This window comes from Pantherophis guttatus, chromosome 2 (genome assembly GCF_059756535.1).
Source record: "Pantherophis guttatus breed Tessera chromosome 2, ASM5975653v1, whole genome shotgun sequence".
Taxonomy (NCBI): Eukaryota; Metazoa; Chordata; class Lepidosauria; order Squamata; family Colubridae; genus Pantherophis; species Pantherophis guttatus.
Genome location: NC_142064.1, coordinates 167,807,916 through 167,824,666, shown reverse-complemented (window position 1 = coordinate 167,824,666; position 16,751 = coordinate 167,807,916). Strand labels below are relative to the sequence as shown.

Below are 16,751 nucleotides of genomic sequence, written 5' to 3'. Positions count from 1 at the left end.
ACCCACTAAAACCCCTGACCTCCTAAAAGCTATCCTTTCAACTGTAACCCCTGGCCACACAGAAGTGCATACTCCTGTTCAAAGTTGAACAACAAGTGGGATGAACCCTGCACATACAGCTCCTTAGAGGATATAAATGAATGTAAACTCTTAATAGTGTGAGAGGAATCAAAGATCCTGTTGACGTCTAATTTGGTTTCATATAGTTTCTGTTAAACTCTTTCTGCAAAAGGATTAGACCCGCAGTTTCAATGAGGCACAGTTTCAAAAGCAAAAGCTTTCACCAAAATCAGGTAAATAAACACCAGCTATTTAAATGATCTGATCTTATCCTCCTCTGTCATCCACCACAATTCATCTGTTTATTTTTGTGGCATCAAAAGATACTCCAGGCATGGATCTATCTTTGACCCAAACACAACTAACTGTTCATGTTTGCCCACTATGACTCGATAAGCTTCCTGCTTCTGCTTCCTATTTGACACTGTAAAAATACAGGGGTGGGGGGTGGGGATGGGTTACACATTAAAAGGCCCCATTGCAGAGTTAGTGAATCACAGACATTCTGCAGACCTGAAGAACTTACTGCCAATTTCTCATAACTTCAGTCCTTCTTCTAATTGTAGTATGACACAGCGTGGAGAGATTACTACAATCTCCTTGGCTCGCCAATTATTTTTAATTGGCATATCCTTGACTTCTGAACAGTGAAAAGAAATAGGTTTTTTTTATGAAGCAAGCCTGAATATGTGAATCCTTCAAGTGTTTTGCTTTTCCCACAAGGATTGCAGCAACATTTTTCTTGCAGACCTGCTTTGTACGGATTCCTTCAAAAGACAGTGTAGAAATCATCATCTGACTATCCAGTGGCCCACTGCTAAGGTATAGTCTACTATCTACTCTGCTCTGAAAATCAAAGCAGATATAATGTTTTTCATCTTATTCAAATATTTCTGAGGATAAAACAAAACAAAACAAAAAAAAAACCCAACAATAATCAAGAGAAAAAGAAAGCGCTGAGGCATTGGTAGTGCCTAGGGTTTTAACCCTCTCTCTGTCATTGTGATTAGAACTGTCCATAACAGAGGAGCCTTCCCAATGGGAAAATAGCTCATATTGCAACCAGTGCAATCTTGGTTTGGAACCAATTCATTTGTGAAGTTCAAAGCTAATAATCTTCTTAATTCCCTAACCTCTCCCCATCCCCATTAATAATCCATTAATAGATGCCATTTATTATGACATCATACCATCTACCAGTGATATAGCAATCAATGTGCTTTGTACAACATGTGGTATTGTGGAACAATCACATGAACTAGTGGCTCTGAAGTTGTGGGACCAGCTCAGGTAATATTTTCCTTAGGCTACTGTCAACCCTCCGAAGCTTGGAGGCATATCTTATTCAAACTGCTTTTTGAATCAAATTGCTGATTCAAACAACCTTTATTTCAGAAACTAGGAATTCCATCTATACTAAATATTCTTTTTGATAAGAGCAGAGAGGGAAAGTCTTAAAATGCAAGGAGGAGGAGGAGGGCGAAAAGGTACAAGAAAGTAGCTCACCATAAGTTTCCTGTCCTTTAGTACATAAAAGTTCTTATCTGGTATTCCGCTCCAGCACAAAAATAACTTTCCATTGGCCTCTGGTATCAGGACAATAACAGCAAGCACTGTATATATTAACCCAGGCTGGAACCCTGCCAGTAAAATGTCTCAACCTCATATGGAATCCAGATTGGAGTGGAATTGAATTAAATGACTAGAAGCTGGTTAAACTTAAACTTGGAGAGCAAGTTGATGAAAAAAAGATCAAAGTGTAAGTAAGCCTTAAAGGAAACTTTTTAAAAGAACCTAAGCAATATTTTATATGCTGTTTCTAAAAGAAGGAATAGGTGTGAGAAGGCATGGATTTGGGCTCATTTCAGATTTGTGTCACTTAATTGTGCAATTTACTGTAACATTTAAAGCCGTAGTCAATCTTCAAAATAATCCAGGGCCGCCGCTGACTAAAACAGCACAATCAAGAGAGAAGAAGCTCCTGGAGTAATTTCTTCCAAAATGGAATGAAAGCTGTATGACAAAGTGACCTTAGAGAACATACTCCTCTGGGTCGCTTCAACAACAGAATATTCTTGATAACAGAAATTCAGAAAACTCTGCCACTCTTGAACTTATCTCAGTGTTATTTGGCCGTTCTAGTATGGTTGGGTACTTTCTAGTTGTAAGCAGTCGGGTAACTCAAGATCTGGTAATTTAAATTCTAGAACTAAGATCAATTAAGCTTACACTGATATCCATATAAGCTTACAGAAAGAACTGCAGTAAGCACTGAAGTGTCTGCCTCTGGTAATTCTGTTCAGTACTTTCCTAATAACAGAAACTGTTGTGTGTTTAATCACCATCTTATCTGGATTCCTGGATAAGCTTGCAAAGAGCTTTTCGATGGCTTATATTCCTTTCAGACATCTGAATGAAGTGCACAGAGATCTCTATTAGCATCCAAGTACATACCGATTCTGGGGACAGGGCTTATATGTGTCCTGTTTCTCCCCATTCAACTCTATTCAAGGGCAGATGAGTGTCTTCAGTTTATCAACTTAATTGTAATATAATCCTAGGCCTGTTTACTCAGTTTTAAGTCCCACTGAGATAAGCACTAAGATATTAAATTTAATAACCTTAAGTATAAGTTATTATTACTTAATAATAAGTACATCAAGCAAATAGAATAGAATAGAATAGAATAGAATAGAATAGAATAGAATAGAATAGAATAGAATAGAATAGAATAGAATAGAATAGAATAGAATAGAATAGAATAGAATAGAATAGAATAACAGAGTTGGAAGGGATCTTGGAAATCTTCTAGTCCAACACCCTGCTTAGGCAGGAAACCCTATACCAGTGATGGCTAACCTTTCATCATCGCGTGCCAGGAAAGGGGGGGCGGGGGGTCGCGCATGCATGTGCCCACGTGCATGCGCACGCAACCCCACCCACCCCCACTCCTGGCACATGATGGCCTGGTAGGCCCGTTTTTCTTTCTTACCTGGTTCTAGATCCTCTCTATGCATCTGGGAAGGGCGAAAACAGCCTTTCCCACTCCCTTGGAGGCCCTACGGAGGCCTGAAACGGCCCATTTCCCAACCCTTGGTGGGACAGGAAGTGATTTTTTTTTGCTGTCCCCAGCCTTCAGGACCTCTCTAGGAGTCTCTAGGAGCCTCTCTAGGAGTCTCTGGAGGCTGGGGACAGGAAAAAAACATCACTTCCTGTCCCACTGGGAGTCGGGAAATGGGCCCTTTCAGCCTCCGTAGGGCCTCCAAGGGAATGGGAAAGGCTGTTTTCGCCCTTCCCAGATGCATAGAGGATCTGGAGCCAGGTAAGAAAGAAAAGCGGGCCTTCCCCCCCCCCCCACCCCCAGGCCCTCCAGAGGCAGGAAACAGCCTGTTTCCCTACTTCTGGTGGGCCCAGAAGGCCCAAAATCAGCTGGCCAGTGTGTGCATGCGCCCCAGAGCTGAGCTGGCATGCCCACTAATATGGCTCCACATGCCACCTGTAGCACGCGTGCCATAGGTTCGCCATCACGGCCCTATACCATTTCAGACAAATGGTTATCCAATCTTTTCTTAAAAACTTCCAGTGTTGGAGTAATAAATGGGACTCAAGACTCAACTTGAAGACTATATGCCCATCCCATTTCATGGATAACCACATCATCTTCAGGTAACACAATGTGACAGTTTCCTTTCTCAAGTCATTATGACTTTTAGTGACCACAGATATAAGCCTTCACCAGGGTGATCTGTACTCAGACCAATCCTTCAGGTGTACCAATGTTTGTACCCATCTACTTTACCTCTAGTTGAGTGTGTGATGCTTCCTAACCATAATGATCTTAAAAAGCAGAAGGTATTTACTGCCTAAATATTCACTGATATTATTGTACACATTGACCTCTTTCAATCTATTTACTACTGTCTCATGCTTCAAATTTGTTGGCAATGTTCAGTTAGAACCCTTACTTATTGTTTTTCTGTTCCTTGCCATATTTTTATTAATATGCTACTGATTTCTCTAGCCTTCTAACTTGGTAATGACCAGAATGCTGATCTAACTTCCAGTGGATCATTTAAAGAGGGAGTAAGTTCTTTTCTAAGGTATCAAGTAGACATTCAATTGTTCTAGGGGGCTTAAATTTGGGGGGGGGAGGAAAAATAGTGAAAGAATATGAGAGGATAGTCACTTCCTCTAGCTTATTTTAAAGCAAGTTAGGCCCCTAGAACCAACTTTGTAGTGTTTTGTGAGCCAAACATAATGATCTTTTCACAAAAAGCTGCATTTTCGTCTTCAAAGTATGTTATACCCAAAAGCAGTGGCAGGAGGGAAAGTCTCCCTTCCCAGTGATGGTTCCTCCTATAAAATCAAATATTATAATCCATACAAGAGGCTTTTCTTTCGTGTGCTAATCTTCCACATATATTAGCTGGTTCTGCCAGTATTTGGAAAAACGTGATACAGATTATTGGAAACATAACCCCATCGCCTTATTTAAGAAAGAAGCCCAGTCAGTTCTAAGCTAGCACTAGCTTCTTGTATAATACATAAAAAAATGTAATTGCTTTCAGAGTAAGGAAGGATATAGCAAAGACAGTACAGGTAGTCCTCAACCTATGACCAAATTGAGCCCAGCATTTCTGTTGCTAAGCAAGACAATTGTTAAGTGAGTTCTGTCCCATTTCATGACCTTTTTTGCCACAGATTTTAAGCGATTCACTGCAGTTGTTAACTGAATCATGCGATTATTAAGCGAATCTGGCTTCCCCTATTGACTTTGCTTGTTGGAAGCCAGCTGGGAAGGCTACCAATGGTGATCATGTGACCCCAGGACAACTTTAATTAATACAACTCATTAATACAAGTCAGTTGCCAAGTGCCTGGATTTTGATCACATGACCAGGATGATACTCCAACGGTCATAAAACTTGCCACAAGTCACCTTTTTCAGTGCCATTATAATTTTGAATGGTCACTAAATGAATGGTTGAAAGTCAAGGACTAATGGTACTTGAATACAACATGATCAGTGACTGAATAATATCAATTAGAATTCATTAATATGACAGCTATCCAAGTTTATGTTGATGCAAAAAAAGAGAAGAGATGAATGAGTTTTATGATCAAATTCAATCTGAAATTGACAGAACAGGCAAACAAGTTGTGCTGCTTTTAACTGGAGGCTAGAAAAAGTTGGAAAGAGAAGGAGAACTAGCCTTGGTAGTACAGTGGTCTAAAGCACCCTGTTATTAAGACCAGCTGCCTGCAATTACTGCAGGTTCGAATCTCGCCAGGCTCAAGGTTGACTCAGCCTTCCATCCTTTCTAAGGTAGGTAAATTGAGGACCCAGTTGTGGGGGCAATAAGCTGACTTTGTATAAATATATACAAAAGTATGAAGGCTATTGCTTAGCGCATTGTAAGCCGCCCTGAGTCTCCGGAGAAGGGCGGCATATAAATCAAATTAAAAAAAAAAAAAAGGAAGAAAATGGGGCTGGATTATATGGCCTGAACAAATTATTGGTTTTTACCAATCCAATGGCTTTCCCCCCCCCCCATTGTTAATACAGTTTTCAAACAATCAAAACAACACTTTTATCCATCGGAGGGAGTACACTAAAATCAAATTGACTAATTATTGGTATAAGAAAACAGAACAGGTCTATTATTACAGCAAAAATGTGTCCTGGAGGTGACTGTGGAACTGCTCACATGCAAATTCCAAATCAAGCTAAAGTGGAAGAACAAAGCCAACAAGTTTCCACAGTATGATCTTTAGCATATGTACGTCATTGTCAAGAAGAACACTAGGAGTTGCTTTGAAGTCCTGAATCTCGTTCACAAAGAACCGGGGTTGTTCAGCATGAATGTGAAAGAGATCAAGAAATAGAAGAAAACAAGCTGGATGTCAGAACAGTGGAGTTTGCCAAGAAGAGAAGTCGAAGCCAAATGCAAACCCAAGAAAGACAAGGATCTCAGGAACTTAGTAAAGAATTTCAGAGAGCTGTTAGAAGGGGCAATAAACAGTATTACAACAAATGTAAAGACATTAAAGATAGAAACAAACAATGGAAAAACAAGGAGGAAAAATCAAGTCTTACTTCAAGACTAAAGCAAATCATGACTCTTTAAGATCACCTAAGAACTGTTCATTGGCATTTCTTTGCTTCAAAAATCTTGCCCTTTGTGATTTTTTGCTATTGGAAAGAGGATTACATTTAAAGTAAAATGTGAAAAACAAGAGAATCTGGCCCAGGCATATCAGCTACCCTTTAAAGCCTAATTAAAATGTTGGTGTTGGGCCAAATAGTTATTTCTCATCCTGAAAATATTGTACTCTCTGTTATGGACATTACCAGGGTTGAGGCATTCACTGTAACCAGCACTAAGTGCTGGCAGTTCAGTCCTAGAAGTATTAAATACCTTGATTCATATCCAAAAAGGCTCTTAACATTTTCCTGTGCACCTGAGCCCACAATATTTTTTAACGTGAGACCTGTGAAAAGCTAAAAAGTATTTATGATTGTTTTTATTATAGCATGCAATCAGAGACACCTTCATTTCCTTGCTAAATAAGTGGAATTGTCAAGGATTTCTAAGATTATCGGTTGACAGGGAATCAATCCAAGAAGCTGGATACTGATTGGAAAAATTATTTTGTTTGGTAGCTCAGTGGATAATCCCATCCACTGATAATTGGAATTAAAGAGTCAACATGACAATATTTTATAGCTGGAGCCCCCATAACAATGCTGGTAAAGAGGTGATCCCATACAACTGATAAGAAAATGGTACAGAAGGTCTTAATTTAAAAAAAAATCAAAGTAAAGCAAATCCAGAGATCAGCACTTCAGAGGAATTTCAAAGAACAGTGCAAGAGCAGGGAAAAACAATGAGTCAGGCACAAAGTCTTCCTTCATATAAATCTTCTGTGTAAACATTAAATATGCCATGCTAACTATAAAATTTGATCACCTGCAGTCAAAATTACTGGGTAATAAAACTACCATGTAGCTCTTATGGACTGCATTCTTTACTAAATAAGGAAGATAAGGAATTCTGGTTAAATTTCATAATGATATTTGTAGCTTTGTTTGAACGAGCTTGTTTATATAGCAGGGTGTGCTAAACCCAAATAGGGTTTAACCCAGATTCTGTAGCTGATAAACTACTACTTATGACTACCCTTTTGGCATGTCTTAAAAGACTGATGGCAAACCTTTTTGACTTGGCCTGTCAAACATTCAGAAAGTGCCTAACTTGACCGCCTCTGAGCAAAAGAGAAACAATTTTCTACTGCCCCACCCATCTAAGCTACCCTGAACAGCAGTATGCAACTAACTGTGTACGCAAAACCAGGTCCCATTCTCATGCAATTTTCCAAGGGTCTGGAGACTTGCACAGTCTCCGCAGCGTCTGAAAACTACATGAAAGCAAGCCCCGTTCATGTGCAGATGCTCTGGAGGCCACCAGGGTGGATAAAAACCAATGATTTAAAAAAAAATTTAAAAAATGATTTTTTAAAAATTTAAATCGATTTTTTTTTAATTTAAATCGATTTTTTTTTAATTTTTATTAAATTTATTTTAATAAAATGCTTTTGGAATAAAAATCTATCTAAAGATAGTTTTCTATTTAAGATACATTAATCATTTAGTTTATTCAGCATGAAATGGAGCTTAGTTATGTAGCATGAGGCTGTATATTCTGCAGTATTGGGACTGTCGGTGAGGCAACAGCAGGCCAGAGGAGGAGCCACTGCAGGACAGAGATGACAGTTGCTCTTTAAAAATTATGATTTAAATCGAGTTGATTTAAATCAAGCCTTTTTACTAGTGATTTAAATCATGATATAAATCGTGATTTAAATCAAATCCACCCTGGAGGCCACGCAAGAGCCCATCCCATTCTTGGCCATGCTTGCAAGAATAGTTGTTGGGTGTTGGTAAGTGATGGCATGTGATGCATGTATCGTAGGTTTGCAATCAATGACTAAGGAGAATGATAGTATGACATTTATGGTTAGACTACTATGTTTTTTTTCAACAATATACAGTACAGCTGGAAAAAATAGTTATACTTTCCTGTTGGGAAGTAGAACTGCATCATAGGATCAAAAGAGATCCTAAACAGCTGGTAGGGGAATGCTGTTACACAGAACCGGTCTATAATTTATCACATGCAGATGTTTGGAGAGAGACCATCTCAGCACCACCCCCATAAATCCTTACACCACACCTGAAGAAGAAATACCCAAGGGGCATATTCCTTCAATTCAGCAAAAATCGTATGGGAAATGCTTGGTTATTATCCCTTAACTTGATTATGGTTGAATGTTGGCATTTATAAATTCCTACAACTACATACTGGACATTAAAATATAGGAAGCCCATTAACCAGCAGAACCAGCTGCCTTATAAGAAACAGATCTCATCAAGATAGAAGAAATGTTTGTTAAAGTTTAACTTGCCTGTGTAAAAAAAAATATGTTAAAAACCCTGAAGGTAACAGGGCTTTTTGTATTTCTGAATTCCAGTAAATTAAGTTTGCAGACCTTGGCCCGGGAACAGGAATAGGTTTTCAGGGAAAACCAAGAGCTTGAACATTTTTAAGCACTTAAAATACATCGAAAAAACTGTCACAAACTAAAGTGCTTTTTTAAATGAATAAAAGGATTGGAATCCTTGATGAACAGCTGCAGAGGAAGATTATTCAAACTCAGTAAGGGTCCCCCAACTTTTCTTCCTTTCATTAAAAAACAAACTCAGGCAGAACCCTCTTAGAGTGTGTGTATGCACAGTTGTTACTTTTGACAAACTCTTCACCAAATGTCCTCTGTTCATTCTAAAGTAACTGATGAAACTGCTCAGTGGGATTGGGGGTAGAAAGGAAATTATACATTTTCCTAATTTTCTTCACAGTGATCAGGAATGCTGCTAGTAAAGTGCTTGTCTCTATTTGAAATAGGTAAATTGCAAATACAGTCTGTTCATACTGGATTAGATTGAGAAAGACTTCATTAGAGGGAACAACTGTTGTATTTCATATGTTCAATTTCCTGCTGCAAACCTTTCTTCCCCATTGTATAAATATATTTAGATAATTTAGAGTCTTGGTCACCTGCTTTTCCTGCACAACTGCTTACAAGACTATTACTATAACAACAACAACAACAACAACAACAACAACAATAATAATAATAATAAACTATTGATGAAAATGCAGAAAATGCACTTTGAGCATGGTGTTTTTTCTAATGTCATGCTCATAGTAAAGACTGACGGAAGCAGTAAAAGGATGACGTGCTCTTCTCCCTTGCAGAATTTCTGAGCAACTCTTGCATTAGTTCTTCCTAATGATGTAATTCTAACCATAAAATAGCAAAGTTCAGCAGACTAGCAGTTCATTTCGCAGCTCTTGAACTGACGAGAATGTTGGTATCTACCATAGAGGAACTCAAGACATCACCATAACAATATTGCCTCAAACTCATCCTGGGATAAAGTGTGATGAATCGAAGAAACTGTACAGTTGTTTCTATCAATCATAAGCATAAGGATTGTCATCATGGCAACAAATCCAACCTACAAAAAGTGGTAGGAATAAATCCAGCATGGCTTCTTCATTCATAGTGTCTCTTGCTCCAATTCTATTCTCAGCACTTTCCAAAAACTGGACAATTTGGATAGATAATGCTATGTAGCATAGTAGCTCAGGATCCATTCATTTGCAACAGAATGTTCATGTGCTGCTAATTCACAGGCAGTGGTTTTCACAGCAGTTATTTGCAAAGTGCAGACTGAGTCAAAAGAAGAGTGTCAAATAATATAATGCTGAATGTATCAATCAAACCCCTGGTTCTCCACCAAGTACAGTTTGCTTATGTATTGATTCTCACAGCAGTGTTATGACTAGGGGCACAGCAGGGCCTTAAAGTAGGATAAAATGACACATGAACTTTGATCACAGCTGGATTAGGACAAGAGCAGAACAAAAATAAAGGCAGATTCCAATAATATTATCCGAAAGTTTTTTTTTTAAGCAGTCAGTCTACTAAAAAAATAAAACATTTTAGGAAAAGGGTAGATTAACAATTTTAAGACTTCTCAAAGCTTTAGAGCCAGTTCCTTTCTGTTCTATTAAAAAAACAGTATGCAATAGTGGCAAATATCTAGCTCGGGTGTAGGATGAGGGTGAAAGTTCATTCTCTGAGCTTGTGGGTTGGTTTCCAAATGTTTTGTTACCAGGCTAGGTAACATCTTCAGCACAGTTTAGAGGATGTTGGTGTCAGTGTTCTTCTGTATATAAGAGTTTCAGGTGTGGTCAATAGGTCTTGTGATGGTGAGGTCCAGCATGTGAATATATCCATAAAAAGGGACAAAGTGACTATTTTTCTCACGTCAGACTAGGATCTACTGTATGCAAGCCTGACTTGGGGTGGGGGGACCTGCAATCTACTTTCAGTTCCTGAAAAGAGCAGATTAAGATCACAATCCTATATGCATTTACCTGGGAAGAAAATCTTATTTAACAAATATTACTATGATTGCACTATATAGAGAAAATGGGACTTTAATACCAGGAGAAATACTATGGGTACCAAGTTACACATCTGCATTCCAGGAGATGCATGCAAATCTGGAAAACTAAACTAGAATTTGGACTAAAAGCAAAACTTTACATCTAAAGAGCAATATCCTAAGGGATGAAATGTTTCCTATTTTGTCATTAAATGTTCACAATAAAATAATCCGCTGAGCTAATATTTGGTTCAGATGTCCCAAATAATATCCAACTATCAAAAAATGACTGCCAATTAAAGAAATAGAAACATGTTCTAAGAGGTTTAGCCAGCTAAGGCAAATAACAATGAGAAATAATATGAAGGACAGCATTTATATTGTATGTGACATGGGAAAAGGGGGTGGGGGGGTTGATTTTCAAAACAAAGATAAATCTTTGGAGAAAATTCTGAGAACACATTTAAAAATTGTGATTTTACAGCAGTGACAGACATATTTAAAATATTCAACTTTAAAAACAGGATAAGTCAATGCTACTGAATTACAAATGTTTTTGAAAGCAAGATGAGTTAAGTTAGTTATAATGGCAAATGCGCCACCTATCAGCTACTCCAAGACATTACAGTTTTATAGCAGCCAGAGGTCAAGACACTTACATATCAAGGTCAATACAAAGCAGACATTTCTAATACTTTGAGTTGAACCAAGTCAACCTTACTAGGAAAAAAAACTAGGGAGAAAAATTCTATACAATAAGACATTTTTTGCTGCAAGGAGCAAAAATGGAGCCTGTTTAAAAATAAGGAAAAACATGCCAAAAACTAAAAATGAGTTGTGTTGCAATCTTTATTAATATCTGTAGTACATCTTACTAGAAGCAATAGATAACTGTTGAAAATATAAATTGTTAGCTCTGAAAGACCGTTGGATTCTTGCACATCAGTGATGGTCTCTAGGAAGGAAGTAGCACTTACAAGTGCCCTTATTTTCCAAGTTTGCTTTCAGAGATATCAACAGTTGATGAATTGTTTGTTAATGACTCAAAATGATTTTCAACTGCAAGACAGTTATAACATGTTTAAACAAACAGTTGTGCCCCTCTCCATATATAGGAGCTGAATCAGCAAAACTACAATTTACCACACTACACCAGGTATGTATGTATGTATGTATGTATGTATGTATGTATGTATGTATGTATTTCTCTTTAGCCAGGTTCTTCCTACGTAAACCAAGATTTTTATTCAGCCCTAGTTCAGTGAAATCACAATCCACTAGTTTCTAGGCTTTTTTCAGGCAGCCAGCAAGCACCCTGCTGCCCATTGGGAGACTAAGGAGACTATATATATGCACACCATCATGGGCATGTGATTTTAATATTTGGATGCCAACTTCTTTTTTGGAAGCAAAATCTATATAGAGATCCAACGCATGTATAAAGAAGCCTGAAGCCTATAACTAGGTGTACCTCTCTTTTAAGTTATTAAACTGGGATGAAGCCTACAGTATCTCACCATCTAAACATATTCATAAGGAGAGCAGGAAAGGGAAGCAACCCCACAACACGGATAAACCGGTATGTGACTCGCACCTCAAGGTAACAATTGCAAAGCAAACAAGTTCGACATTTGGAGTTGAACAAGCAAAAAGTTGCATAGGCAGATTTGGGAGGAGGTCCATTAAGAAGTTATTTATATATGCTGTTTATGTTTAAAGTTTTCAACACTTTTGCTTTGTAAAAGGAATTAGCTTGGAAGGCTGTCTGAACAGCCCTGGGATTGAACAACATTGCTACCTTTCAAGTACAAACAGAAAAGTCAATCAAACTGTAAATCAGTTGCAAGGCCAAATAGAAGTAACGTATCACAACTCACCGGAAATCATGTGCAAATCAGATGCCATCCCCTTGCTTATCAGTTCATACTGGAAGCCTGTAATCTTCCTACTAATGTCCTGCTGAGGGGTAGCCTCAACAAAAAGCCCACCTTGGTCAAAGTTGAAGCAATACACTCTGGTAGGTCTGTGATCTCCCTCTTGGACCAGTAGTTTTAGTTCTCCAGTTTTTTCCAAATAAATATTTGCTCCTGCAGAGTTCTTATAAGGTTTTATGCAAACAGTCCAATGTTTGGAAGAGGAAGAGATAATATTGGGTCGCAGATTGACGATCAATGCTCCGGTGGGATACATCCATTCTATGGTTCCTTCAGAACAACGGAGGTAGACTTGTTCGACATCTTTTCTGTGGGACTCATGAGTTAATCCACTAGGAAAAGAAGAAAGATAGAGACATTATAATGAAAGTGCCTTGATTTATTCTACAAGAATATTTGATGCACTCAGACAAAAGACTTCGAAAGACTTGAAAGACGATTGTGGAAAACTACAATGAAATAATGGTGTCAGGATTTTTTAAAGGTTTAGAAAAGCTTCCAATTCTCTTAAGTTGTATTGGCACTTGCCTCAAATAGCCAAATTAATCAAGTCTGCTAACATCAAGTCCATTCCAAACCATGGAGTAAGGTTCAAATTAAGTCCTTCCATAAAATAAATTAAGCAACAAGACCAAACTGTTTATGAGAAAAATGAATTAGACACAACTTTCAGCCTCAAGCCCAACTCTATGTGACAATCCTACCAACCGACATGATAAATGCATTTATGTACCATAACCAGACATTAGATTTCCAATACATTACATAAAAAAGTGAACAAAGAAAATTTAATAATATAAATGTTAATGTTAATCTTCTGCAGAAATTAGCTGTGGGAGATATGATTTGGAGTGTGGGGAGAAAACAAGGGACAACTTACAATTCTTATTTAAAATAAAATGCTTGCCATACTGGAGATGCAACAAAATTCGGAGGTTTCATGAGAAAACACCAAGAAACTTACATTTTAATCATTAGCATCATCATAACATCATTTTATTGGCTGCAAACTAAGTCATGTCAAGAGCTGACAGATTATGGGAGAAGGAGCTAGTTCTTGATCTTCATGCTTCTCACCAATTTCAGAAATGTAACTCTCAGTGGAACAATTGGGATATTGCCAGTTTTAAGTCTTAAAAAAAGTGGTGATCTGTTGGTGTGTATGGTTACAGATTACAAGAATACTCTTCTCAAAATGTCAATGCATTATTGTGACAGCAAGTTAAACCCAGAACTAAATCAAGACCACTTCTCAAGGCACCAACTGCTGATCCTACCTATTCTGGGTTCCTGATCACCTCCATTTATCAAATGAGGATTATAATTCAACCAAGCGCACAGGACTGTTGCATGGCTGAATGTAGCCAGAATAGAACAGTTATAGTACAAGAGCTACAGTATTTATATAAAGTCCTACTTGAAAGTGTGAATTTGCCATTTCTTCACAATAAAGTCAATGCTATTGGCTCAGAAGCACACTGTTTGTTCCAAAATACAAAAAGCTTTCCAGTGCAAAAAAACTGACTCCTGAAACTCATTAAACCACATACAACGTATACTTATATACCTATATCAATGGCCTTAGTGTAATTTCCCGAGTGGAAGAAGTTCCCACTTCAAAATACCATGGATTATTTGAAACTTCTCCAATGCCAAAATGTGACCTTTCAGTTTGAAAGAAAAGCAAGACAGTATTCATGCTTTGAAGTTTTTAGCAATAAGTGACTCTGGAACTAAGCACAAACACAGGTCTGCAAGCTTTTCTTGTGACTAAAAGGAAAGAGGGTGCACTGTTTTCATTGAAGCTAATGATATCAAAGAAACCATAAAGGAATGAAGCAGAATTAAAAAGACAAGCAAGTCAGGATACAAATCCACCAAGTTCCTACTGAATAGATGATTCACAATACTGAATGCATTTCAAAACAACTTGAGTTGACTTGGCTAAAAGCTCATGACCTAGTTAAAACTGTCAAGAGTTGGGGGGAGATGGGGAGATGGCTTGAAAGATTTGGTGGAGGCAGAAAACATCTGCCTAGACAGAGGTTAGGTGATTCATTATCAGAAGGTGTTAAAAGGTCTGATGGACTAACAAATCTTTCCTTTCCGGATAAATATGGTGATATCAAATGTCTGAACTAAGAACAAAGCCACTTCTCTAATCTACATTTATATATAGTCAGTTCCAGGACCAATTGCCAAATCATCTCATGTTCCTGTTATCTACTGTATGTAAAGGGTTATTCAATGTATTAAACCAAGCAAGTTAACTGCCCATGTTTTGAAGCAAACCTGCATTCACTTTCATTATAAATATAAAATGATGTTGGTTTGATTTCAAGGCAAGGATAAATGGCCAAAGCTCTTACACAAACAAGACAACCAAAATTCATAATTTACTTCCGTCCCATTTGCTGGCATTTGCTGGTAGAAGACTATTACATCCATGCAGTATTTTAGTTTTACCTACTCATGACCGTAAGGCCATATAATTCAGTTTAAGGCAGTTAGCCTTAATGGAAAAACTTCAGAATTACCCAATCCCACCCACAGACAAGAAATTGCCTTGTTTACTTCCAAACCAAACCGAGATACGCCAACAATATTCATTCTTACAAAGTGAAACATGCATTGACAGCTACAGTAGTTATGAATATATATAAAACTGTGGTTCCCCTTTTTGTTCAGAACAATGTTATTTATAACTACTAATGGGAACTTCAGGCATTTCTAAGACCAACCTGCTACGGGAACAGCTTGACAACTTAGAAAAAAACAGGGTTTTGGGTTTTTTTTAGGAAGAACTTACATTAAGTGGAAGGCCTGGCATTTACACCTCTGTTATCATTGAAATCTTTAACTTTGAAGGCCGGATACCACAGATTAGTGGCTGCTTGTACTTTAGACCTCATCTGCTGCCACAGTAACAAATATAACTTCTAAGGTTACACAGCCAGAAAGAATAGGCTGTAATCCTGCATACAACAATGGGATAATCACTGCATAAAAACCTTTAGAGAAAAAGTGCCAGAATTTTGAAGATGGGCAATTAGGGCTAGACAAAAAGCCTTCAGAATTCTGAGTTGTTTATGCTGGCGAGGGGATACTGAGAACTGTAGCCCAACGCATCTGCAGGGTACACAGCTATCCTAGGATATGAGAAGCTCAACTGCTCCAAACTTTTAAAAAAGACTAATTTTAAAAGCTAATAGTTCTTAAGAATTCTCACGTGCACATTAATGCCTATTTATTCATCACCAGTGTCAACAGATTCTAAGCAGAGACCACCAGCTCATGTTAGGCAGAAGAAAGGAAAGCTATTTTGGAAAGGAAAGCAACATCCAGTAACACTGTCAGAAGCTTCTGCTTCTCTTGAAGTAAAATGACAAGTCCCTCTCACCACTGGCCCTGCTGAACTTGCCTTTCCAGAAGGCCAAGCTGAATTTGTGACCTATATATCCCTTCATATTCATTAGTTCATTCTTTTTTTATATTATTCATAATAGCAGCTTACTGGATTTTAATGAAGGCAGTCTTGACAACCTAAAGTTGGGTGGATTTGAAGTCCACGCATCTTCAAAACGCCAAGGTTGAAAAACACTGGATTAAGGACATACCAGCAGTACTTCAGGGGAAGAAAAGTGTTTTTGAGAAAGGGGAGAAAACACACACAGCACTTGCTGGAACTAAACCAAACATTTTCCCCCCCAGAATCACTGTAAATGGCAGCTGTGTGATATTAAGAAAAACACAACTACTTTAAGGAACTGCTGAGAGGGGCTGGATGAACACCTCCATGAATACTGAAGCCCCTTTGAGCCTTCAATACTAAAGTATTGCAAGGCACTATTATATAGTCCAACATCCTCCCTTGCACTGGTGGCCAACAAAAAGCTTACTCAAAGCCCATGAGTAAGATACGAAGGCAACAGTCATTTCCTACTGTTGCTTCTTACTGACTAGAACTCAGAAGCATATGCCTATTGCTGGACATTATGCATCTTAATACATTTAGGAAGATAAGAGTTAGCCCTAAGGAAAAACTTCCATACAGCCAAATGTATTGACAGGCAGGAATTCCAAGCAAGGTTCCAGATAGGACTTTGCTAGTCCTACCTGAAGGTGCCTGAGATGGAACTTAAAACCATGAAACTTTGGCTCTCTCTTATAATACTCTGCTGGCCAGAGCAGTCTGACTTATACCACAGCCACCTGTTTGGTCAATTCCATCTATTTTTCAG

General features: G+C 38.1%; 1 protein-coding gene across 2 annotated transcripts in view; it reads right to left on the bottom strand.

The window, feature by feature from the left end:
• METRNL (meteorin like, glial cell differentiation regulator) overlaps window positions 1-16,751 on the bottom strand; it is a 35,057-nt gene that overhangs the window by 14,089 nt on the left and 4,217 nt on the right. For both annotated transcript variants that reach the window (XM_034408396.3, XM_087887252.1), the window contains exon 2: window positions 12,454-12,842. In XM_034408396.3, coding sequence (XP_034264287.1) covers window positions 12,454-12,842 — 389 coding nt within the window. The remainder of the gene's footprint in view (window positions 1-12,453; window positions 12,843-16,751) is intronic.